Consider the following 26,762-nt stretch of genomic DNA (forward strand, 5'->3'; position numbering starts at 1 on the left):
ACCACCTGTTGGCTTATGCTTGGACTTGCCAAACTTTTATAGTTTTTTATATTCGGCATGAAACTCTTAGATAGATTTTCAATCTTTGAGTTTCTTATTCAGCTAAGAAATAATGTTGGATTCAATATCCACTTAATTTGAATAAATTTACTTCACCTAATTGAAGCCTTTTGGCTCTTTATCTCAGTAATTTATTAGTGCACCTTTTGGCAACTCGTACAGTAAAGAAATAAGCTTTGTATTACTGCAACCTCAGTATTTACATCTAGGTCTACCTACTCACAGATGAGACCTCAAAAAAGGTCAAAGCCGGTCTGGGTTGTGACCTTCTTCCATGATGTATAACAGCATGCAACTCCTAGGAGTTGTATTTTACATTATGGGGAAAATACTAAGGACAGTGATCCGAGCTTACTCCACCTTTACTACGAGTTGCCCCAGCCTGTACCACCTGTTGACTTACTCTTGGACTAGCCGAACTTTTATAGTTTTCTGTATTCGGCATGAAACTCTTAGATAGATTTTCTATCTTTGAGTTTCTTATTCGGCTAAGAAATATTGGATTCAATATCCACTTAATTTGAATAATTTACTTTGCCGAAGTGAAGCGTATTGGCTCTTTATCTCAGTAATTTATTATGTAATACTATTATAGTATCCCTCACCCCTTGCATATCAGGAATTTGATAATTTGCTGCAATATTGGACACATTACAGTTTCTAGTTTTGTTCTGACAGAATTTTGAACTGTTTTTAATTCAGGTAGCTGTTGTTTAAGTTAATGATTTGTAAGTCGGTAACTATTTTTAATGTTAGTATTCTGGTTACCTAATTTGGTCACTTGATTTTGTTTTCATTTCCAGATTATGTACTTTGTTTTCCTATTATGCTTATAGAATAGTATTTGATCCTACATTCTACTCCGATGTATATTCTAGCTGTTGACTGACTCCACATTCGAACACGGAGAAAATTTATTTTTTTGACTGCGCCACTCTATGTTCTAATTTGCATAAGCAACGTTGTGAAATCAGCCATCAGCTAGCACAATATTGTTATCAACTTAATTCAGGCCAAAATTCTCCTTATTATATATATATATATATATATATATAAGGTTCCTGCAAAATATGAACTATTTTAATGAGCGGTGCAATGAAAGAAATCAGGCAAACGCAAGATTCAACTCAAAAAATTATTAAATGCTGTAACACATAAATTTACATTAAAACAAGAATTTGTAGTAGGGATAATACAATTTAAGAATGAATAAGTTCTCTTTGAGACATTAGTAATTCAATCAGCTGAGTACATCATTTACAATTAAAATTTATGCATATAATTTCTGCTCTTATTATCCACGATTCCAAATACAATTTCACTCTGAACAAAGCTATCGTTCAGTGTACTTCAAATATTGATTCAGTTTAACTATTCAGAACAATCACAAAGTCTAAGTCATCCGACATTCATTAAGCAACCTTTAAGTTTATCAATCTAACACAATAGTTCTCAGAAAATTCAGTCTCAGATTTACATTGCGTTCTCTCATAACAGGCTTCTTTATATCACACATTCAATCTTGAACTGTTAATTTTAACAATATGAACTATATCATGTTCTCCAGAAACAAGCTTCGCTATTTCACACAGGGCATAGAAAAGATATCCTTACTGGTATAGACAGTATAGCTTCCTCATTATTGAGAATTCTGGAAACTCTCCTTGGTTCTTGAATACTTTCACTTTGAGAACACATAAATATTATAGAATCCTGGGTTTCAGTAACTGATTAATTAACTCGGGAGAATTTATCTTCTTGCTCGTAATTGCCTAACTTTCAATATTTCTTGCTCATTCTTATTATCCTTTCGTCCAATACTATCCTTCTGTGAGGCAATAGGAATTTATAAAAGAATAAGAGCTTAAAGAAAGATAAGTCAAAATACAGAGTGGTTCCCAGTCCTTCCTACTCCGTTCAGCCCCAGGTTATTTCTCTCCTTTTCTCTAGTGTCACTTCTTTTTTTTTTTTATGTCTTACTCATGACATCCTACTCTCCTTTCCTGCCAAAATCTGGTTCTAACTGGTTTTGTTGATACCGAACTGGTTTCTTGCATACTGTACAGTAACTCACGATAAGGCTCGCGCTGGCTAAAAATAACATAATTTCTCATAACAACCAATCAAGTCTTATTTTGAAGAATTTCTTGGACACATTACATTTTACTAATAACATAAAAAGATTATATTTTACAGTTTTATCTCTGTTTTAGTAATATTAATTCCATAATAAGTGACATTCAATATATAGTTTTTACAACTGTACTTCATATCAAAATAATAAATGAACAAATAAATATTAATAAACATAACTTGAAAGAAATCATATGAATAGCATACCATTAATAAGAGATTATTAGTCTGATGAGCAAATTTGGCTTGGATAATGGCTGATTATGTTGGACTCTGAATGAAGTATTAATAATTTCCAATTCTCCTCATTCAGAATCCAACAATAGTAAGAAGAAATTTCTTCAAGATAAAAATGCAGAAATGTGCCATCTTGTATGCTCACTTGTATTTTATTAAGTTGGAAGGATTTTTTCCCGGTAAACATCCTGCCCACTGAACAGAACATACAATTGTCATAATACATTCACTATTTTGGCTTTATCAATTTTAGTGTTAATTCTAAACAGCCCATCCTAACTACTGTTTTGATACGTGGAATTTTTCTTTTCCATCATTGAATGCTTTTGATTTAATAAGATCAGTTCTTAGCAGGATCTGTTTTTGGTTACAATCGATCCGTGTTCAAAGAAGTCTCTCTAATTCAATCATTATAATACTTTGTATTCAGCAGCTTTGCTTAAAATTGCTCTTAATAGTTGATTCACCCATTTTTGTGTTCTTGTACTATCTTTGCTCTGGACTCACCTTGTTCGCTTGCTTTATTATTTCAAGTTTATCTTCCAGTTCTTAGCAGGATCTGTTTTTGGTTACAATCGATCCATGTTCAAAGAAGTCTCTCTAATTCAATCGTTATAATACTTTGTATTCAGCAGCTTTGCTTAAAATTGCTCTTAATAGTTGATTCACCCATTTTTGTGTTCTTGTACTATCTTTGCTCTGGACTCACCTTGTTCGCTTGCTTTATTATTTCAAGTTTATCTTCCAATGAGATTACTTTTCAAATCATTTTCACACTTTCACTTTTTTGCTCACTAATTCTTTTACTCATGATGAAAGATTGGGAAACTACTTTAAAATAAATATTAAAAAAAATGTAAAGAAAATAATTGCAAAGGAGGTACGAGATATGATCAGGAAAATGCTACGTAATTGGTAGACGACATAAATTTTGACGGCAAAAATTTGGAACATAGTATACATAGCGTACATGGAAGTAGTGTAGTATGCCATTAATAATAACTTTGTAAAATGTTTTAAATCAGTAACTAAATTATTTCATTCTGGTCAGTGATTTTTTAAAACAGCCATAAAAAATGTATAGATAGAAAAATTTTTAAAATCTGTAACATTTATTTTTAAGATGTATATAGGCGCACTAATCGGGGGAGCATTATTCGAGGATTACTGTATATAGAATTATTGTTAATGAGGTTATGACTCAATAAATAAATATATATATATATAATAACTTTTGTATTCAAAAGTTGTTATTATAAAGCTCTTGGAAACTTGGATTTTAACCCTTGTGAAATGGAAACCAACCAGAAAGTAGTGCATACTTAGTTGTTTTATTAGGATACTACACAGTAGCATGTGCTTTTCTGTACTTTATGTAGACAGCATGTTACTGTGCTCTAACATTGTTGATACTAGACTCTACTTTTTTGATCATTTACAATTCCATGAAATATTGCATAAGAAACAAATTATCTTATTTGGTATGACTGATGAAATTAATTTCTGAATTCCTCTAGACAGTGAAATTAATCTCTCAGACAGATATTGCCTCAAAGTAAGTTTGTATTCTTCATATGTGTAATTCATGTTAGCATCATATTACGAGGTGGTATCAAAAAGTTTTGAGACTAGGTTTGTAACATGCCAACAGATGGCAGCACAAGGCTGCACGCATAGTCACAGGGAGCACCTTCCTGCATAAGTTAGTGTGCCAAAAGACATCGTTCTGTGTACATCGGGAGCTGTGCAACTAATGCTATTCAGACCATCTGCGTTACCACATCTGCGATTTCATCATGGACAGCAAGTTAGAACAAAGAGCAAATGTGAAATTCGAGAATCATTACAAATGATGAAATTTGGGTGTACGGGTACGGCCCTGAGACGAAGCAACAGTCTTCACAGTGGAAGAGCCCATCATCTCCATGACCGAAAAAGGCGAGGCAGGTCTGCAGCTCGACCAAGTGTATGCTCATCGTCTTTTTCGACATTCGCGGCATTGTGCATCGAGAATTCATCCTTAGGGGGCCAGACTGTCAATAGCGAGTTCTACTGCCAGGTTTTAAGACATCTGAAGAGGACATTCGGCGAAAGCAACCAGATCTGTGGCACGCGAAAAACTGGATGCTCCACAACGACAAGGCACCCTGTCATCGAGCTCTCCTCACACGTGAATTTCTCGCCAGAAACAACATGATCTCACTTCCACACCCACCTTACTCTCCAGATTTGGCTCCTGCAGACTTCGCCCTCTTCCCGAAGATGAAGATCCAGCTCAAAGGTCACTGTTTTGACACCATTGCGGAGATCCAGCGCGAATCGAGAAGGTGCTCGACATGCTTCGAAAAGAAGACTTCCAGGACACATTCTAGAAGTGGCAAGAACGCTGGAAGTGCTGTATTGCTATGCAAGGGGACTATTTTGAAGATGATAGTGTATAAACGTAGATAAGTAAAGATTGTATAATATAAGCACGTAAATACCAGAAAGATATTTAATTAGCCAAATTTAGTTTATCAAATTCCCTGAAAACTGTGATCTCTCCTATTTTGGACAAACTGGACACTCTAGAAAAAAGAATCCAAGAACATCAATCCTCCATTCATCACAACAAACCCGAAAAATCTGGATTGGCTCAGCATGGGATAGAAACTAACCACAACATCCTTTGGTCAAAAACTCTCCTCTTACATAGATTTCGCTATAAATTTGAATGTTTATTCAAAGAAAGCATAGAGGCCTTACTCCATCGTCCTAACCTGAATCAAAATGACTGTATATATCTGTATCAAAAATCTGAAATCACCATTGCCTAATAGACTGAATGCAAATGGATAACTACATGCTATCTATTTGGTTTATTGTGGAATCAGAAGCCAGAAACTTTAACATAAAGAACTTTTAGTTACAAGAGTGAAAAAAAAATGCAAGATATAGATGTTAAGATGTTATTAAACAATGAAGAAAATTTGGGAAAAGTTTCCCAACAAAATTGCATACTTCTGTAGTGTATTTAGTAGGGGCAGTTTTGCCTTTTGGTTGAAAAAATCTAGGTTTAAATTCCCAGTGGTGCATAAAGAACTTTTATAAGGACCTTTCATCAACCTTGAGTTAGCTATTCTCTTACACAGGTGGCTGTGTTTTACCTCCCAGAAACTATTTTTTTTTTTCTTACCACCTTGTCAGAGAACACATACACTTAAGACATAGTACATGTAGTTTCTCACAATCTTTATGGATTTGTTTCATTATGATTTTGTATCTTAGAATTTTGTTACTGTATGTGTGTATTTCTGTAGGATGCTTATTGCTTATCTATGATCAATAAAAAAAAGTCATTAATTATTATTTGGATTAATATTTAATGAAACTGAACAATTGATTTCATATTATAATTGAGTTAGTTAATGATTGTAATATTGTTGATAGTTTTTTTTAATGTTTAGCCTTCATACTACACAAATATCTAGAATTTTGCATGAATTCCAAGTGAATTGATATATTATTTAAAATATAATTTTTAATTGATAATTTGCATTAAGTATATATTTTGCTTGTTTAATAAAAACAAAACCATATATTCATGTCTGTCCTGTCTATCTCCTAGAAATAATGATCAAATCAGATAAAAAAAAAAAAAAAAAGCATTTTGTTTTTGAAACCTCTATATGCTGGGTTAGTGTGCTTTGAGTTCCACCATACTATAATAATGTAACATACAGTCTGGCTGGTAATGATGGATGTTGTGCCATTTGACGTTGTGTACCAACTTCCAGCAAATATGAAGTATGCACACTTAATGTTTACCAACTTGGTTGAGTGGTTAGTTTTTAGCTTTTCCATTCTAGCCAGCAGGTGGGGTCAAGTCCCATTATAGGCTTGGATGTTTTACCCCATACATTGCTTTAACTTTTTATATAATCTTGGCAGCCTTTTGTGAGAGTGATATTGAAAAATATAAATAATAATAATAATGTCAACGATACGCAGACAACTTTTCTCTCTCTGTCTTACCCACAAACAATATGATGACATCCTCTAGAGTAGCAAACACCTAAAGCAAAATATGCAACATAATTATCCACACTTGACATAGACAAAACATGTTCCAAAACTTTAAGTAGTAGTGATAAACCTCCCAGATGAATCTCCACATCAAATCAGATCAGCCAGTAATACCTATTCCCCCACCATGAGATTTTTTTTTTTTTTTTATTTTTATTTTTTTTTTTTTATAAACTCTGCAAGAGCACATCCAACATGAACACATCTTCACAGTCTTGACAATGCATTACTGGATTCATTATGCTTCCCATCTTCTTTTTATTTTTTTCTCTCAACTTCTGCTCTTTCTCCCTAACAATAATTACTTTGCAACAACAAAATCAAGACCTTTAACCGAGATAACATTCCTTTGCCTAAAATATTTTTCTAAATATAGTGCTCATGCAGATACTCTGAATTTGTTGGCTTTACTTTTTTACAGTTGTTATTATTATAATTTTTTGGTGGGGAGGGATTATTTCTTAAGGATGGATATGTGCATATTATGCAGCGGTATTCACTATAGCAGATGCATCACATCAGTGATAAGTTACTTGAAGCATAGCATTGGATTTAATTCCTGTTCTTGTTAAAAATTAAACTGGAAAATTGGTTAGGACTGTTTATGTACTTCTAATATATTTGATAATTTTTGTCAAATAATATTCAAGAATAGTGTTTGGTGCTTTAAAACCAGTAAAAATTAGAATATTTGCTTGAGTTTATCCTATTCTTTAACAGTACATAGATATAATTGGTTTTATTTCTTAACTAGGTGTTAATGTTAAAGACAGATGGCAAGAAGTATTCACATTATGTGAACTGCACCTAGATGATCACATTCTGGCTTTCAATGATATTCATTTATTGATGTCCTGCATTCATTCTCAGGTTCAAGACTCAGTTGTCAAATTAACATCTTCATTAGAAGAATATATGAGGTTAGTAAAAATACCAGGTTTGCTTTCACTAATTGCTGAAAGCAAACTACCCTCTCCCAACTTAAGTTGGGAGTCAACCCAAGTTACTAAAGTGCTATAAAATTTTAACTTTTCTTGGTTAAATCCTCAAAGGAAAAATGAAAATAGTTCCCAGTTTTTCTTAATATCTGGTTGTAAAATCCTATGTTAACATAAATTTTAATACTCAGGTGACTAAATTCATAAGATTAATCAATGAGAGAAAAACTTGGTTATTATTATGACAGCTCATCAGCCATGGCAAGTACTTCCAGTGATGTTCTGAAGTCAATCAGAAAGTAAGTTTAATTGATTGCTTGATGTGTAAATTCAGCATAGGTAAGAGACGAGAATAGCTAACATTAAAATGAACTCGGTTCGTTAACAATATAAAATATACAAACATTAAAACAATATCTCATTGTTTCATCAGTATACTGTTTCATTATCTATGTTTGAGACCATTGCCCTGCTAGTTTGAGGCTTGAAGTGGCCTGCATAAAAGTTCCATGTCTTGTCTCAAAAGCAAGATTGTCAAATCATCCAGTTAACCTAAATGGAACTAAAAATACCATATGTGGAGGAGACCTCCACATAGCCAAAGCCCTTTAGGGCTATACTAAAAAAAAAAAAAAGATGATAATTGTCAGCTCTTATTATAGCAGTCACGGCTAATGAAATCACTCATCATAAACTGCTAAATAGCTTGTTGCAGTCTGCAAAAATACTGAATCAGCACTACAGAAATAATATAGATATTATTTTTTATTAATCATTTTCATATTTGTTATTTTTTGTTTTCATTGTCACAGATGTTTAGTGTGCATTCAGTTCACAATTATGCTATCCCCCCCCTCCATGGAATCACATTTTATTTGTGATTCACAGTACCAAAATATGTTGAAATGCCCATCAAATATATGCATGTGGTAAAAGTCTGGCTAGAATTACTTAAAACTCAAGTGTCATGTTTGAAATATAATTCTAGGTGCAGATCCATTTATAACATAAAAGCATTCAGACTTATCAATAATTAAAATAATAATGCAAACCATTTAAAGAACTGAATATAATTGAAGTAATATAAGCTAGATTAAAAACTGAGATGAAGACTAAATTAATTAAATATATAGCCAGGCTTAGGTGTTGGCTGTTATTCATGTTAGTTTATTTTATTGTAATGATTTACAAACACCACATGAACAGAAAACTGTAATTGTCATAATTTATTAAAGTGTTGTATTTTAATGATTTGCAACAAACATCCTCAGAGCACAAAAGCATTTTTGGTAGAATGCAAGGCATGAACTAATGTCCTATCAAGTATGGTGGCATTAAGTCCCAAAGTGTGAGTTCAGATTCATTTCAAGACCACCTTTAGTCCAATGCTGTCAATGACTTCATATTTAGCCATAAAAGGCACTGAAATAGTAATTCTTTTTTCCATTACAATTTAAATGGTTTCTACGAACATTTGATTGTAGTGATTTGTGCTGGGCTCTAAGAATACTGATTATTCTTAGATCTCAGTGTATAACTGAGAGGAGACCTCAACATAGCCTTTAAACGAATATGAAGAACCAACCAGGGCTTCTGATCTTAATGTCCAGTCCATTAAGATCAGAAGATAAGACCACTTCTGATCTTAGTGTTCAAACCAGTTTTAACTTATGGATCTGAGAGCTTGGTCAGAAATAAAATACTTGACCAAAGACTAGAGACCACAGATATGAGAGTCCTGAGAAAGATTAGGGCATGAGCACATGGTATCAATGCAATATCATATTAAAAACGAGGATATTAGGAAAGAACTTGACATTGTCAGCATCCAGGAATGCATTAGCAGAGCTAATCTCAGGTGGTATAGTTACTTAAACAGGTGGTATGGTTATTTAGACTTATTTGTGCATCTGTAGTTCTACAGAAGGCTCTACTAAGATAGAAGTGGAGGAATTTTTTTGAGGCTTTAGAGAAAGTAACTGACACAACAAAAAAGAAAAGTTGGTCCTTGTTGGAGATCTAAAGAGCAGAGTAGGAAATGGTTGTCAGAGACACAGAAATATTTTGGAAAAATTTGGAGAAAAGAGCAAAGTTAATAATGGCAAAAACCTGTTGGATTTCTGCACAGAATGTGGACTGGTTATTACTAACATATTGTTCCAATATAAAAATGTGCACCAATTCACATAGAAAGAAGAGACAAGGCATAAGAAAAGTCTCATTTGCTGTGTTATTGTTGATAGTGATCACCATTTAGTCTTGAGCAGGATAAAATTTAGGTTCATATTGAAAAGAAGAAAATATAAGAAAGTTTTAAAGAGAATAAAAGTTGAGCAGCTCTCAGGTGTGAACTGTAGACTAAAATATTATTATTATTATTATTATTACCACGGGCTACTCCAGGAGTCCTTAGACTCATCGAGGGAGGCCCTAAACATCATGTTCACACAGCTGTTCAACATTCTCACAGTATCTATCATACCTTGCCTTGAACTCGCTCACTGTCATAGCACCCACAACAGACTCTGGCAGCTTATTCCACTCATTTACCACTCTAAAAGTAAAGAACCCAGCTCTAACACCCCTGCTAACCACGCTCTTGCCCAGCTTCCATGGGTGTCCCCTAGTTCTCCCACCACCAGTCCTGATCTCAAAAATATCATCTGAATTAATCCTATAGAATCCCTTTAGCAATTTGAATGTCTCAATCATATCTCCCCTTTTTCGCCTATCAACTAGTTTCTGCAACCCACAAATCTTCAACCTGTTCTCATATGGTGCATTCCATAGACCTGCTATCATCTTAGTCACTCGCCTCTGGATCCTCTCAACCTCCTCCCCATCAAGAAGGAACTGAGGTGACCAAATCTGGGCACAGTAGTCGAGATGAGGTCTTATCAGGGCTCGGTACAGAGGTACAATAACTTGTTTTTCTCTGCTCGTCAAGGTATTTTTCAACAACCAAGTGAGTTGATGAGCTGATTTAGCTACTTTCGCAATGTGCCCCCTAAACTTCATCTCCCTATCCACCAACACTCCCAAGTCCCTGGCCTCATCAATCTCTTGGAGTACACAAACATTGTTCAAGAAAAAAAATGAACAGTTTGAGAACAGGAACCAAATCTTGAAAAATCAGTGACAAGCCCTGAAGAAAACATTTATTGATTCAGCCAGAGAGGCATGTGGTGAGGTTGTGTCTGGAAGGATAGAAAAATCAAAACTCCATGGTGTTCTGATTTTGTGGACACAGAAAGTTAAAGAGGCAGTGAAAGAAAAGAGAAAATCATATAGAAAGTTATTGGCAAATAAGTCAGCTTGTGCTCTTAGAGAATATAGAGACATATGTAAGAAAGCTAAACACTGTGTAAAACTAGTTGAACAAAAGTCATGGGAAGACTTTGGCAAGAACATAGAAAATAAATATCAGAAGGTGGCAAAATATTCTGGAGGCTGTTGAGAAAAGATCAGAAATTGAGGAAAGAGTGCTGTGATAGGAATTATAGATGATAAAGGTGACATGAAAATTGGAGAAAAAGATATCCTTGATGTATGGAGTAATTTCTTTGAAAAATTGCTAAATGAAACAAGCAGTGACAGCATATTCATAAAAAAAAAAAACTCAACAGGCATGCAATCAGACATACATAACCATACTTGAAGTAAAACACTTGACCAAAGACTAGCGATCGCAGATATGAGAGTCCTGAGAAAGATTAGGGGCATGAATAGACGGCATCAATGCCAATATAATATTAAAAATGAGGATATTAGGAAAGAACTTGACATTATCAGCATCCAGGAATGCATTAGCAGAGCTAATCTCAGGTGGTATGGTCATTTAAACAGAATGGGAGAGGAAAGATCAGCAAAACAAATGTTCTCTGCCAGGTTGGTAAGGAAAAGACCCAGAGGAAGACCAAGATATAGGTGGATTGATACAGTAAAAAGTGCCTTAGAAAACAGAAATATAAGATCTGATAATGTTGTAGCTTTGACAAGTAACAGACTGATTTGGAGGAAAATTGTAGATAGGAAGTTAGTAATGATGTAAATTTTTTGTGTAGTACTATCATATCCTGTACACCCCTTCAGGGTATATATATATATATATATATATATATATCAGGAATTTGATGATACTTAAAAATGGGAGATGAAAAATTAGCAAAACAAGTGTTCTCTGTCAGGATAGCAGGAAAAATACCCAGAGCAAGATATAGGTGGATTGATATGGTAAAAAGTGATATAGAAGACAAAAATATAAGATCTGATAAGGTTGGAGTCTTGACAGATAACAGATTGATTTAAAGGAAAATTGTTGATAGGAAGTTAGTAATGATGTAAGTTCTTCATGTAGTACACATCTTGAGGATACGTCAGGAATTTGATGATGATGATGAATAATGCAAAATATTAACAGCAATGTCTTAATAAATTATAGTGTTTATTTTGTTCTTGTATAGTTTTGTGAGTCAGCATAAAAAAGTTAACATGAATAAAATAATTAAACTACTAAAAGAAGTAAAGCTCTGTTGAGCTCTAAAAGCTATTTAAGTGAAATCAGTGCTGCATTGTGTCTTAACAAAGAAACTAAGTAAATTGATGAATAGGTGCTGACATGTGGCAGAGTAGGACTTAACAATAGTTCAAAGTAAAATTAATTGAAACATTAAATGTAGTTGATGACAGTGCGTGATTAAGTTTAGAAGTATAGAATATAAAAAGAGAAAATATCATTAAAACTGTATATATACACGTGAGAAAATTAGAGGGCTGTAACAGCCACAACAATATAAATGCAGTAAGATTATACCATTCACTGATTTGCTTATTTGTGATTAAATTTTGAGTTCCTGGTTTCCAGTTTACTATTTTGAATATTTGATGAGTGAACACTGGACAAAGTAGAGCAGACTTAAGTGAGTATGAGCACAGACATCTATTTTAATTTTATTTTAATCTTCACAGTTTTTCCCAGAATAGCAAACCATACATATCATGCATTCCTGTAATAACAGAGGATGGTTAGATTTTTTTCATGTAATGGGCTAGCTATGTCTGGAAATCACCTTGAAACAGCATTCTGTAGTAACTGCAGTAACTCTACATCTGAAATAGCCTGTTTTTTGTTTAGGAATGTCCCTTATTTTAAATACATTGGCCTATTTACTCAAGAAAAATTTTAGGGCATTATAAGTGTATTTTAAAGGAAAATATAGCAGAATAATTGAGGAAGAAAATTTTGTACATACCTTGTTTAAATGCTAGGATGACCATTCTCCATATTTCTGCTGTTTGGCTGTTAAAAAGGAAGGGGGACATGGGGGAGTGTTTGATGCAAGGTGGGAAGAATAATTTTGAAAACCCCATTTTTTTCCTAAAATAATATAAACGTGAGAACACGTTTATTAATATTATTATTATGATTCAGACCTCCATGGAGTCAAAAGACTCATAGTGAGAGACAATTGTCAACTATTTTTGAAATAGTTGATAATATTGAAATTGTTCCAATAATAGTTAGTGCCAATTTAGAATTAACAAAGAGTTTTACCATTCTCCTAGAGGATGACATTTATTTATAATGTCATCCTCTAGAAGAGAATGACATCATTGCATGTCATCCTCTAACTGGCATTTCTGCTATATAATAAAGCACTCCTTTAAAAGTTCTGCATTCCATTATGGAATATAATTTATCTTCTTAACTGATTCACTTCATTTATAGTATTTCACTGATTTTTACAGGTGACTGATTTCAATTTAAAAAAATGAGATTACAGCCTTGTTATTAAATTCTCATATAATAAATTATCACTTTTTGTATACATTTTATTTTCAGTTTACAAAGTATTTTATTTTATTTTTTTTGTTGTTGTTGTTGTTCAAATCCAGTACAAAAAAACAGTTATAATAAGGGTTTGTTTAAATAAAGATGAATACTGATAACTGTTATGCATTTATTTTGTGTTTTAGCATAGTCTGAATATGAAGCTGGGGTTCTCAATGCAAGACACCTCCAGTAAATTGAGCTTTTTTTTCTTCAACTCTGGTACACTTTCTGTCAAACCAGGGCTTGAAAAGTGGAAGAATTTGGGATGGAATGGAGAATGAAGACCATTATGCCAGGGACAATTTCTGTGTCTTGCTCAGAGCAGGTGTTTAGGTCAAAGGAACAGTAGCAATAGTTATACTATGGAAAGGAAATGTAGAAATTTCAAAAGTTGTCCCCCTTGGCATCCTATTGCCAAGAGATATAAGGTCAGGGGTGGTTAAGGTCAGATGTGCAATTTGTGCTAGTTCACTGCTTATAGCAAAGGCTTTTGCATCTTGTCTACTTTGATCAGTTGTATTGTAAAAATTGCACTGTCACCGTTGTATTATTATTATTATGTGACACCTCCGAGGAGTCCAAAGACTCATCGAGGGAGAGTGTGCCAACAGCATCTAACGGTTGAGCCCTTCCAACTACCAACTGCGCTCAAACTTGCTTAACCTTTTTTTCTGAGCCATTAGTAGCAGAGGCTCAACCGATAATGAATCGACCAACCTTTGCCAGCAAAGGTAGGTCAATTGATTATTGGTTCATTTCTGGTTAGATGAAAGGATAGAGTGGGAGCATGCAATCAGATGAGATACTCTTGGACATGACATCCTTACAGAGAGTGATCTGTCTCCTTGCCATAATGTGGACTGGATAGCATCTCCCACATACCACTACTCAAAATCCTCCCCCACCAGACTGGAAGAGTATATGGCAGTGAGATTATCCGCTAGTTGACCAAGAAATCTGATTCATTGCTGACAAGTTAGGGAAACAAAAACTGTCAGTCAGTGTTTGCCTTACATAATATCTTTTGCCCATGAGAGTGTCTGGCAGCAGGTTCCACTGTTTTTACTGATGTACCCTCGGAATTAAAGAGGTTTTAGGTTTCTAAGTATGTTTATCTTGCCATTGAAGGGTATCGTTTACACTGCTTGGAGATGGGGGGGGTGGAGAGCAGAAACCAAACACTTCAGACCTCCAATAAGTGAGATAGGGATGGTATTTCACTGGGTGATGAAGATCATCTACCCCGATAGGAAGGTATCATTTTAGCAGGAATACTCACTGGATTGCCAGAGCACATTTTGTGCATGCCACACCACAGGAAGGAGAATGACTTGTCGGGGAGAGACTGCATATTGCACATCACTTGCCCATTATGTTCATTATGTTATTACTTCGGTAGCTTCATTTTCCAGGTACAAATGTCAATTTGCATATAGGCTGAGCAGTATCATTATCTAACACTCTTTGAGAGGAGTGTTATCTTCTTTCAGTCAGTGTTTGTCTTACATGATATCTTTTGCTCAGTGTTACCTCTATACTTCCATTTCTTCAACACATTGCCAACTGTACAAATGCTTATCCTATTTTATCACGTGCACAGTGATCAGCATTTATTATAATAAATTATGAATGTAACAGCTTGTCTTAGAGAAATAACTTGAATAAACTAAGATCATTATCTGATGTTTCAACCATCATTCTAATATCTTCATCTAGAGTACATGTGCACACCTATATATACTTGCACACAGATAAGCTGTATTACAATCCACACAGTGATATAACAAATTATCACTAACCTGGTCAACCTTTAATACTAGTGGCCTAAACTCTGGCGAAAAGGAAAAAACTACATCAGAGTTCTGTTATTTATATGGCTAGAGATCACTTTCGGTTAATTAAGTCAAAAAACAGGTGCTGGCCAAATCAGTATCTGAAATAAGGGCTGAAATTATTGTCTGGAGTAAGGGGATTGCTAAAAAAAAAAGAAACTAGAAACAGAAGCTATGTAGATTAAATGTGTGCCATCCATAGTCTTGAAAGTTTGGGTCCATTATTATTGTCAAAATCAGGATGGTTGGTTAGAACTTCACAGCAAGTTTTGGTATGATTCAGGGAATAGGTGCATTTCCAACGTGTCATATTTATTAAATGTCATATATGTCGTTTGTGTTTCAGATTGGAATTGCTTGTCATGTTTTGCCTGTATATGGCAGTTTACAAAGATATTTTTCCTGTAAAAGAATAAAAATCATGCACTGATAGGGACATTTGTGAAAAGGGCAGAAACATCAAAATTGACTAATAAATCATCTTTGCCAAATGTAATGGTCATAATATTGGCTCAGATATATTGACAACGTTTTTATTATTTGACTGGAAGGCATCCAAACTTTAAGCACCTTCCTCAGCTATCTAAACAAACAACACAAATTCATGCCATTGACCACTGAAATTTAAACCACTTTCATTTCTGGATGTACATCTTTCCTTGGGCAGTCTATCTTTTTTTTTTTTTTTTTTTCTAAGAACTATACAATTTCACACATGAAAATTATTTTATAATATATTTGTTATTTATTATATTTTTATAAAATGCATCAATAACTGTTAAATAAGTGGCATGAGGCAGAGTAAATTTTCAACTAAACTTTTTTTCTCAAAATTATTCCAAATTCTTGTGTTCATGAATCCACAATATTTTGAATATCAGTTAATGAACATTTTTCTGGGTATACAAACTAATCCTAGGTTAAAAAATCTTTGCACTATGTAAATGAACAATAATACTGAAATACCTCTTATTTCCAATACTGGTCAACTTATTTATTCTCATTCAAAATAAGACTAAAACAAAGATCCAATTCTATTTATTCTTTAATTTTTGCTTTAATTTAATTTAATTTTACTCTTCTTTTTTAAGCTTATAGAATTCAAAAATTCATTTTTGGTAATACATAATTCTGCTTTGAAATTGATTCACATATAAAATAACAATAACTGCACTGGATTGTTTCTTCATTTTTACATTTTTTAAACTATTTCTAAACTTCAGATTGATTTATTTTCATTTTGATAGTGAAAATGAAAATAAATTATTTTATTTTGAAAATATTAAAGTTATAGCTTTTATCTTATCAAGTTATCAAATGTGATCCAAATTTAAAATAAAAATTGATAACCTCAACAAAGAATGAAAGTCTGTTGGCTGCTGATAGTGACCTTTTGTTTTTGTTTAACTAATGAACTGCCTGATAGAAGAGGCAATTGTTGTTGTCTTGTCCTTTGAAGAGTCTTAGATGTTTCCGTGTGCTCCTTGTACTGCTTTGGCTATGTCTGTGATTTTGTTTGTATAGAGCTGTTGTTCAGGATTAGGATCTATTTCTTGCAAGGCTGCTGTAATTGCTGGACAGGTAAAGATGTGAGTGGGTGTCAGTTCAGTATTGGGGCAGTTGTTGCAGTTTCTATATGTTCTCGTATCATCTGTATTGATCTTCATTCCTCTATAATGTCCTGTTCGTAGTCTTGCTATCGTGGTGGAGGTCTTTCTGTCAGCATTGATCTCGGGAATTTGATGTTGTATCATGATTTTAATGGAATTAGTTTAGCTTTTGCTAGTGCATTGGCATCAGCAAGAGTTATCATATGAGTTTCTTGGTTGAGTTCTCTGGCCTCTTTTGCTAATTTATCAGCTGCTTCGTTGTGATCAATGCCTACATGAGCAGGAATCCATTGTAAAATGCAACTTTTACCTAAACACTTTAGTTGATTTAAGAGTTTATGGATGTCTTGTGTGAGCTTGGTATTGCCATTTTTGATTGCCTCCATAGCTGATCTTGAGTCACTGTAAATTATAATTCCTTCAGATTGTTGAGATGATGATAGATTTAAGTAGGCTTCTAGTGCTTTATTTATTGCGTAGAGTTCGCTGGTAAAATTGGAAGCGATTCTCCCAGATCCAACTTTTATTGAAAGTTTTTCACCTTTTGGGAGTAGAAGGAGAACACCAGCGCCTCCATTAATCATATTGGTGTCTGATGCTCCATCGGTATAACAAATAACCTGTTTGGAGGATGAAAGAAGGTTGATGGTATTTAGGCCTTTTTCTTTAAGCATTTCTTTTGGTTCTTTTTTTGTACAGAGTTTGGTAAGGTTTAGATTTATGGAGGTATTTGAAGGTAAAGGACTGGAAAATAGAGGTTCTTTGTTTATGTGAACATTTAGCTGATCAAGACCTATTTCTTTCCTGATAGTGTCATCATATTGTAAAGTTGATGATCTGTGAAGTCTGCAATTTTGGTTCCAATGTTCATAAGTTTTTAGGGAGATATGATCACTTTGGTAGCTTCTGATATTATTTATGAATTTTATGTGGCAAATTTTCGTCTGTCCTCCAGCAGGTCAAGCCCACATTCCTGTTGGGCTCTGATGTTGTTAGTGGATGAGACTGCACCAATGATAATCTTGGATGCTTTTGCTTGTATTTTGTCTAGTTTTTTCTTTACCGATGAGGCCGAAGGTGACCAGATAGGTGCTGCATATTCCATTATTGGCCTTATTAGTGTAGTGTAAGTAGTTTTGAGGATTTTTGGCTTTGCGCCCCAATTTGTTCCACAAAGCCTTTTCAGTATATTTAATTTTTTTAGAGCTCTGTTGGAAGTGTTAGAGATGTGTTGAGCAAAACGTAATTCCTGATCAAGCGTAATACCAAGGTATTTTGGATTTGTGACTTTTTCAATTAGCTTGTTATTGATCATGACTTTGGCATTGTAGGAATGTCTATTTTTCCTGTCTGTACTAAATGTACTTAGTTTTGTTTTGTCTGGGTTGATTTTGAGTTTAAGTTCGTCTGACCATTTTTCTAATCCTCTCATGGATTTGTTTAGAATTTCCTCTGATTCTGTGATTTTAGCACTAGTGTGCCAGATGGCTATATCATCTGCATAGCAAGTTACTTTTGTGTCTTCTGTAAGGTAGGGATGAATATTATTGACATATAGAAGGAATAGTAAGCGACTGAGTACTGAGCCCTGGGGAACACCATCCCAGGTTCTCCGCTCTTTTGATATTGCTGCATTGATTCTGACTTTGATCTTTCTTCCTCTGATGAAATCAGCAATCCAGATTAAAGCGTTTCCTCTAATTCCAATATCATGTATTGTTTGTATTAATTTTTTGATCCAAACACGATCGAAAGCGGCAGTCATATCAAGGAATATAGCAGTTGTCTTTTTTGTTGGTTTTTCCTGAAATGAGTCTATTATTGTTTGGCAGAAATGGAATAATTGATCTGTTGTCGAATGACAAGTTCTATAGGCAGTTTGGTAGTAGTTGATTTTTTTATTTTTTGTCAGCCAGTGCATAAGCCTGGAGTGTATGATTCTTTCAGTAATTTTACAAAGTATGCTAGTTAATGCGATAGACCTATAACTTTGACATTCTGCAGCATTTTTGTCAGGTTTCAGGATGGGTACAATAACTGATTTTTTCCATTCTTTTGGAAGTTTGCCTGTTCGCCAAGAGGTATTGAGAATGTCCAGGAGTTGTTTGACCATATGACCAAAGATAAGATCATTACCAGGGGATTTAGGCAATTCTGTGAATGTGGCGAACAGGCAGGAGAAGAGGCAATTCTGTGAATGAATTGGCTTGGAGCTACTGAGAGTAATAAAAATGTCTACATGTGGCTGTTTAATTGTACTTGATTCCTGGCCATATTAGTCATATAATGATATTATTGTATTATATGTAAAAGAAACACAAATAGATATATATTATAAAATTAAAATTATGAATAACATTGTATTCATTGCTGTTGATAAATATTTTAATTTGTAATTAACCATCATCTATAGTCTATATACTATGATACTCATTTTACTAAAATTAAACATTATAAAAATTATAATAAATTCAACTTCTGTTTCAGATTTATGAATTTGAATTTATGAAATATCTAGATTTGCTTTGTCTGGGACTGGAGACTAGAAAGATTCAAAAATTTCCTAGAAATTTCATCCTGGGACAGAAACACTACTGTGAAATCATTTCAATCTTCAAATTGAATGATGAATAAATACATTGAAAGAGTTAACAGCATTTCAAAGGGAAACATGGGTTGTTATTTGGAGAGAAAGCAGCAAATTAGTCACAATTTGGAACACACACACATATAAAGAGACAAGCTATGTTACAATCCACACAGTAATATATAACAGAGTATCACTTATTTGGTCAACACTAGTAGCATCAGCCTGACTTCTGATAGGGAGAAAAAACTATTAAAGCTAGAGTTCTATTATTTATATGGCTAGAGATCACTATAAGTTAAGTCAAAAAACAGCATGTTGTGGCGGTCAGTATCTGATCCAAATCTGTACTCGAGACATTTTTCCCCGGGTTCTGGGAATTCCTGGGACTTGGAAAAAAAAAATGTTTCAAATCTCGGACAGAAAAATAGCTGAGACCCAGAAATCCTATTTCAGAGCAAACTGTTGATCCCTTTCATAGTCACAAAATTTATATGTTATATTTTTCTATGGCTTGGAACTACATGGATATCGTATAACATTTTGTTACTACATGGATATCCTATAACATTTTGTTAGATAGTATATGTGAAATGAATAGAGAAATTGTTTTATTTATAGGTAATAAATTTATTTTATTTGTAGGTAATTATTAATTGATAAATAACAGCTCATTTAAAGTTCTTATTAAACAAATCAGTAATTTAATTAATTTTTCGTGTTATACCTAATGTCATTATCCTTCAGTAAATTATTTTAAAATCATTGTTAGAACACTATGTTCTGTTTCTGTTTATTTTTGTATCCTTCTTTTCAGAACTGGATTTGGAACCAACCATACCATTACTAAACAAATTGGATATGAGATACATAAAGCTATTATTGCATATCAAGAATTGAAATTTGATGATGTCGTTAACATTCTGTATCCTCTAAGATATAATATTATTACTATTGGAGGAAGCAATGCACAGGTAAATAAAAATTTTTGTGGATTATAAAATTTTTATTCAGAGCTATTGACATTTATCCATTAGTAACATACTGGAAATACACTATACTGTATATTGAAATTTCTGTATTACTTTCATTGTTTGGATTTTCTTTATTAAAGTCTTGACTTTCATATACTGCCTCCTCCCACTGTCACATAATTTTCATATCTATAATAAAAAAAGAAAATAGTTCGTAGTTTAATAAATAAATTATATGTTGTTATGGAAAGCTTCTCATTTTTTTCCCCTTGCTTTTGAATTTTGTTACGAAATTATGATAACTTGATTATTTTATAATTTGTTCCAATTTAACTGGGTGTGTGTGTGTGTGTATGTATGTATGTATGTGTATACACACACACACACACAAACAAACTAATAATGAGTAGAAACATCTGTAATTTAACTGAACAGAGCTTAGGAAGCACTTTTTGCTTCCTAAGCTTTATTTTTTTTTTTTGCATGATCTTTTGTCGAAGTCCTGCCTTTATCTTTCACACCTGATATAATAAAAAAAGAAAATAGTTCGTAGTTTAATAAATAAATTATATGTTGTTATGGAAAGCTTCTAATTTTTTTCCCCTTGCTTTTGAATTTTGTTACGAAATTATGATAACTTGATTATTTTATAATTTGTTCCAATTTAACTGGGTGTGTGTGTGTATGTATGTATGTGTACACACACACACACACACACACACAAACAAACTAATAATGAGTAGAAACATCTGTAATTTAACTGAACAGAGCTAAGCTTTTTTTTTTTTTTTTGCATGATCTTTTGTCGAAGTCCTGCCTTTATCTTTCACACCTGATAATGAAGATAATGGTGTACATTACACATCCATGTTATTAGTTTAAAATACTGCCCATTTTGAAATCCATGTCTTGATGGTATAGCTAGCTCTCACGATAATGAACTTTATCTGCTATAAAAACACACAATAAAATGTATATCGATAATTAAAAATGATCAGATATTTTGGACAGATCCATCTTTATTGACATAAACCAAATAAGAATTTTGCTATAGGGTTATTGGGATATCAGCATAGCTAAAAGAGTATACGACTGGAACTAGCTGTGCCTTTGTCCTGAGTTGTGTAATTTGAGTCTCAATGCAGGGAAGATTCCACAGAAGTGGATAGAAAGCATAATAATTCCATTGCGTAAGGATGATGCAAAGACCAGTGTTTCTGTAGACCCCCTGTCAGTTTCCCTGGAGTGGTTTTGAAGATTTTGGAAGAGTTGGTAATAGCCCACATAAAGAAACAGATTGACAACATGTAAGGGAAGGTCATGTTTGAATAAATTTACTCATGTTTTATAATAATGTAATGTTTGAAATAGACAGAGGAAATGAATATATCATGATACTTTTGGACTTTACTAAGACTTTTGATAAGGATACATCATTGAAGGCTGTTGCATACAAGGGTGTACTGAAAAGTTATGATAATGTGATAATCAGCATGAAGGAATTGAGGTAGAACCATGCAACTTGCGCATTATTCTACATATTCCCCATGAAGTTATACACTTGTTACAACTCTGCTATATCATTTGCAATCCTCTGAGAAAAAAGTGTTTCCCTTATTGCACAAACCACTCCTCAGCTGCAGATATGACTTCATTATCTGTGGTAAATTTTGTTACTTTCAAGTGTTTCTTTAAATTTTGGAATAGGAAATAGTCAGAATGGAGCCAGGTCTGGTGAATAGGGTGGGTAAGGCAGACATTGAAAGCCCAAGTCATGTATTGTCTGTTAAGCTTTATGAGCAGTGTGTGCAGATGTGTTGTCCTGCAAAAGTAACACATTTCTGCTCAGTTTTCCCATTGCATTTTCCATCAGTACCTCCTTCAGTTCCTTCAGAACTGTTGAATAATCTGCTGCTGTAACAGTCTCGCCTTTTTTTGAGGTACTTGGTACAAATTACACCATCCATATCCCAAAGGATAGTGGTAAGAACCTTCCCTACTGACTTTTGGGTTTGGAATTTCTTTGACCATGGAGAACCTTTGTGTCTCCACTCCATTGACTGTTGTTTGGTCTCTGGGTCATGACTTCATCAATCTTCACAATCAGAGCCAAAAAATTTGCACCTGATTTCTCAAAATTGACCCAAAATCCCTTGATATGATAACACATGTTCTCTCTTTTGGGGACCTGCTTCGCTGACAGCTTCTGCATGTCCAGATATTGGTGGATAATGACCCCAACTCATTCCCTAGATATCCTCAGAGTCTTTGCGATGTTTTTGGCTGCAGTTTGTGTATCATCAAGGATCATGCCATACACCATTGATATTTTCAGGTGTGATCACTGTGGAATCTCCCCCCCTTCCAGCCCAGGAAGACCTGAGCTGGAAGGGGGGGGGGATTTGTTGTCTCAGGATGCATAGTTTTTTAAACTTTGCCACCCATCTGGCAACTATTGGATATGCTGGGGTACTGTCCCCTAGTCTCACACAAAGTTTGATGAATCTCATTTGCAGACTTCTCTTGCAGCACTAAAAATTTTATGACAGCCCACACCTCTGTGTCTTTTGAATTTCTTCAAAACCTCTGATATGTCTTCTTAATAACAAATTATTACAATTTGATGAAACATGGGGGTTAAAGGATTTTTAGATATGTTCTTTCTTGTGGTTTTATCAGTTGTTTTAATAGAATTTTTGTTCTAAGTGTTTATCAGAACTTTTCACATCTCCTCCTCGTAAGTTGCATGATGTGGGATTGGATTATAAGCTATTAGCATGTACGAGGTGGTATCAAAAAGTTTCGAGACTAGTTTTGTAACTCGCCAACAAATGGCAGCACAAGGCTGCACGCGCAGTCGCAGGGAGCACTGACCTTCATAAGTCAGTGTACCAAAATACATCGTCCTGTGCACATCAGGAGCTGTGCAACTGGCGCTATTCTGACCATGTTCGTTACCACGTCTGCGATTTCATCATGGACAGCAAGTTAGAACAAAGAGCAAACATGAAACTGGGAAAATCTGCCACAGAGACATTTGACATGATTCAGCAAATTTACGGCGATGCTGCAATAAGTCGTTCAATTCTTCGATAGCAGAAGAACATCACTGGAAGACGATGATAGATCAGGAAGACCTTCAATGAGCTCAACCCCTGAAAATGTTGAAGCCATTTGGCAACTTGTGCATGACGATCGTCGGAGAACACTCCACAACATTGCTGCCATTGTCAGTGTGTCGTAAGGAACAGCCCAGGCAATCTTCATGTGTGATTTGAACATGAGCCGTGTTGCTGCCAAGTTCTTTCCCAGGCTTCCCCAGACCCGGGAGCAGAAGGAACATTGCGTTGAAGTCTGCCAAGAACTCCATCAGAGTGCTGTGGATGACTCATCCTTCATGTCGAAGGTCATAACCAGTGACGAAACTTGAGTGTACAGGTACGACCCTGAGACGAAGCAACAGTCTTCGCCATGGAAGAGCCCATGACCGAAAAAAGCAAGGCAGGTCCACAGCTCGACTAAGTGCATGCTCATCGTCTTTTTCAACATTTGCGGCATTGTGCATCAAGAATTTGTCCCCATGTTCTAGCCCGTCAATTGCGAGTACTGTCAGATTTTAAGGCATTTGAGGGAGGACATTCAGCAAAAGTGACCGAATCTATGACACGCAAAAAACTGGATGCTTCACAACAACAGTGCACCCTGTCACCAAGCTCTCCTCACATGTGAGTTTCTCACTGGAAACAACATGATCTCACTTCCGCACGCACCCTACTCACCAGATTTGGCTCCTGTCGACTTCGCCCTCTTCCCAAATGAAGATCCAGCTCAAAGGTCGCCATTTTGATACCATTGTGGAGATCCAGCGCAAATCGCAGAAGGTGCTTGACACGCTCTTCGAAAAGACTTCCAGGACACATTCCAGAAGTGGCAGGAACGCTGGGAGCGCTATATTGTTATGCAAGGGGACTATTTTGAAGGTGATAGTGTGTAAACGTGGATAAATAAAGTAATTTTTCTAGAGGTAGTCTCGAAACGTTTTGATACCACCTCGTATAAAGGAACTCCTGTACTCCATATTTTGACAGATATCAAAATGTCTATGGGAAATGTGAGTCTGTAAGATTTAAAATGACCAGTGCTGTACCGTGGGGATCAGTTCTTCATGTCTTATTTAGTTTTTACGTTAATGACATTGGGAATTTTACAGGAAATATATAACTATATGCTGATGATGATGCAAAGATAGGCAGGGTTCAGGAATGCAACTGAGATGCAGAACTTGAGAATGATTTGAATAATCTGGAATTGTGAACATAATGAAAATGGCTGTCATTTCAGTGTTATTAAATATGAAGTTGTGATATCTTCCGCTGTCATTAATGCGTTATTTTATTATCTTTACTATTCTACATGTTTTTTCTATATATTTTCCTTTCTTACTCTGCCTATATTAGTAATATCTTTTTATCTTTATTCTCTTCCTATCTTTATTCTATTCCTAATTCTTTATAGCTTTACTTTAAAGCACTTTTACTCTTCTCCTTTCTCATTTACTCTACTGCATACTGCGATTATCCACCTTCCGTATTTACTAGTCGAATGCCGATGAATACTGGAAATTTATTTGTCAGACTGAGCCACCAATATATCATTTAATTGGCATAAGACTAAATAAAACTTCTGGTAGATTTCCCTCTCTCTCATGAGCGAAGTTTCTTTTATCAATGTTTACTTTAACAGTCGTGGTTCGTAACTGAACTGCATGTTTATTGCTTTAAATTATTTCCCACTCACAAGTCCGATTTATTTAAGAACAGTGCAGTTGTAAAATGAAAGATCAGGCAGCACTCTTTTAACAAATAATTAAAACACATTTATTTACAAATTATACATGAATTGAGGGGGCTGAAAAGTTCTGATAAACACCTAGAACAAAAATTATATTAAATTTAAATCAACTGATATAACCACAAAAAAAATAAAAAATAAAATCCTTTAACTCCCATGTTTCATCAAATTGTAATAATTTGTTCTTTTTCTTTTAGGATATAAAAGAAGAAATGTCAGAGGATTTGAAGAAATTCAAAGATGCAGAGGTGTGGGCCATCATGAAATTTTTTGAGCTACAAGAAAAGTCTGCAACTGAGATTCACCAAACTTTGTGTGAGACTAGGACACTGTGCCCCAGCATATCCAACAGTTGCCAGATGGATGACCAAGCTTAAAACTGGATATCCTGAGACAACAGATGCCCCAGGTCAGGAAGACCTTCAACAGCGCTCTCACACCTGAATGCAGCGCATGCCGTGATCCCTGATGATAGATGAATACCAGCCAAAAACATTGCAAAGACTGGGGGGATATCTAGAGAATGAGTTGGAGTCATTATCCAGCAACATCTGGACATGCAGAAGCTCTCAGCAAAATGGGTCCCCAAATTTGAATACTGACCAAAAGAGAAAAAATGTGCCGTCATCTCAAGGGATTTTAGGTCATTTTGAGAAATTGGGTGCAAATGTTTTGACTTGGAATGTGACTGTTGATGAAACATGGCTTCATTACTATGACCCAGAGACCAAACAACAGCCAGTGGAGTGGAAACACAAAAGTTCTCCAAGGCCAAAGACATTCCAAACCCAGAAGTTAGCAGGGAAAGTTCTTGCCATTGTCTTTTGGGATATGGATGGTGTAATCCTTACCAAGTACCTTAACAAAGGTGAAACTGTTACAGCAGTAGTTTATTCAACAACTCTGAAGGAACTGAAGGAAAAATGCCTTAGGAAACTGTGCAGAGGCATGTTGCTTTTGCAGGACAATGCATCTGCTTGCACTGCTCATGAACCCCAACAGACAATACACTGCTTGGGCTTGCTATGTCTGCCTCACACCATATTTGCCAGACCTGGCTGCCATCTGACTATTTTCTATTCCCAAATTTAAAGAAACACTTGAAAAGAAAAAAAATTTACTGTTGATGATGAAGTCAATTCTGCAGCTGAGGACTGGTTTGTGCAACAAGGGAAAGATTTTTTCTTAGATTGCAAATGATGTAGCAGCATTGTAACAAGTGTATAATGGGGAATATGTAGAATAATGTGTAAGTAACATGGTTCTACCTCATTTCCTTCACGGTGATTATCACAACTTTTCAGCACACCCTCGTACATATGGATGTGGCCTTGGACATTGTTACAGAGTGAGATGGTTTATCTTATGGCCATGATTGTGTGTGTGTCAGTTGAAAGCAGGATATGTTGAGAGAGAAGTAGAACTGCTGAAAAAGGAGATGGATGGCATGAAGAACTAAGTTCAGCAGGGTGAAATAAGAGATTAGGAGGCAAGGATAAGGAGAGTAAGTGCAAGAAAAGAATGTGAGAGAGCAAAGGAAGAGAATGGGAGAAAAAGGAGAAAGAGATTGGAAGCAGAAGGAGTCAAGAATGAATCTGTTTGGAGTGTCATGTAGATATTCAGTGATTCATAGTTTGCAGAG

The 26,762-nt window shown here is 34.8% G+C and overlaps 1 protein-coding gene across 1 annotated transcript in view; it reads left to right on the forward strand.

Annotated features, from left to right (window-relative positions):
* The window catches only part of LOC150110549 (tetratricopeptide repeat protein 38-like), a 193,740-nt gene that overhangs the window by 159,201 nt on the left and 7,777 nt on the right, over positions 1-26,762 (forward strand). Inside the window, exons 11-12 of the mRNA XM_090401169.1 lie at positions 7,250-7,415; positions 20,113-20,269. Coding sequence (XP_090257295.1) covers positions 7,250-7,415; positions 20,113-20,269 — 323 coding nt within the window. The remainder of the gene's footprint in view (positions 1-7,249; positions 7,416-20,112; positions 20,270-26,762) is intronic.

The sequence above is a fragment of the Typopeltis vanoorti genome, chromosome 1, assembly GCF_054136105.1.
Source record: "Typopeltis vanoorti isolate ZY-2024b chromosome 1, IOZ_Tvanoo_1.0, whole genome shotgun sequence".
Taxonomy (NCBI): domain Eukaryota; kingdom Metazoa; phylum Arthropoda; class Arachnida; order Uropygi; family Thelyphonidae; genus Typopeltis; species Typopeltis vanoorti.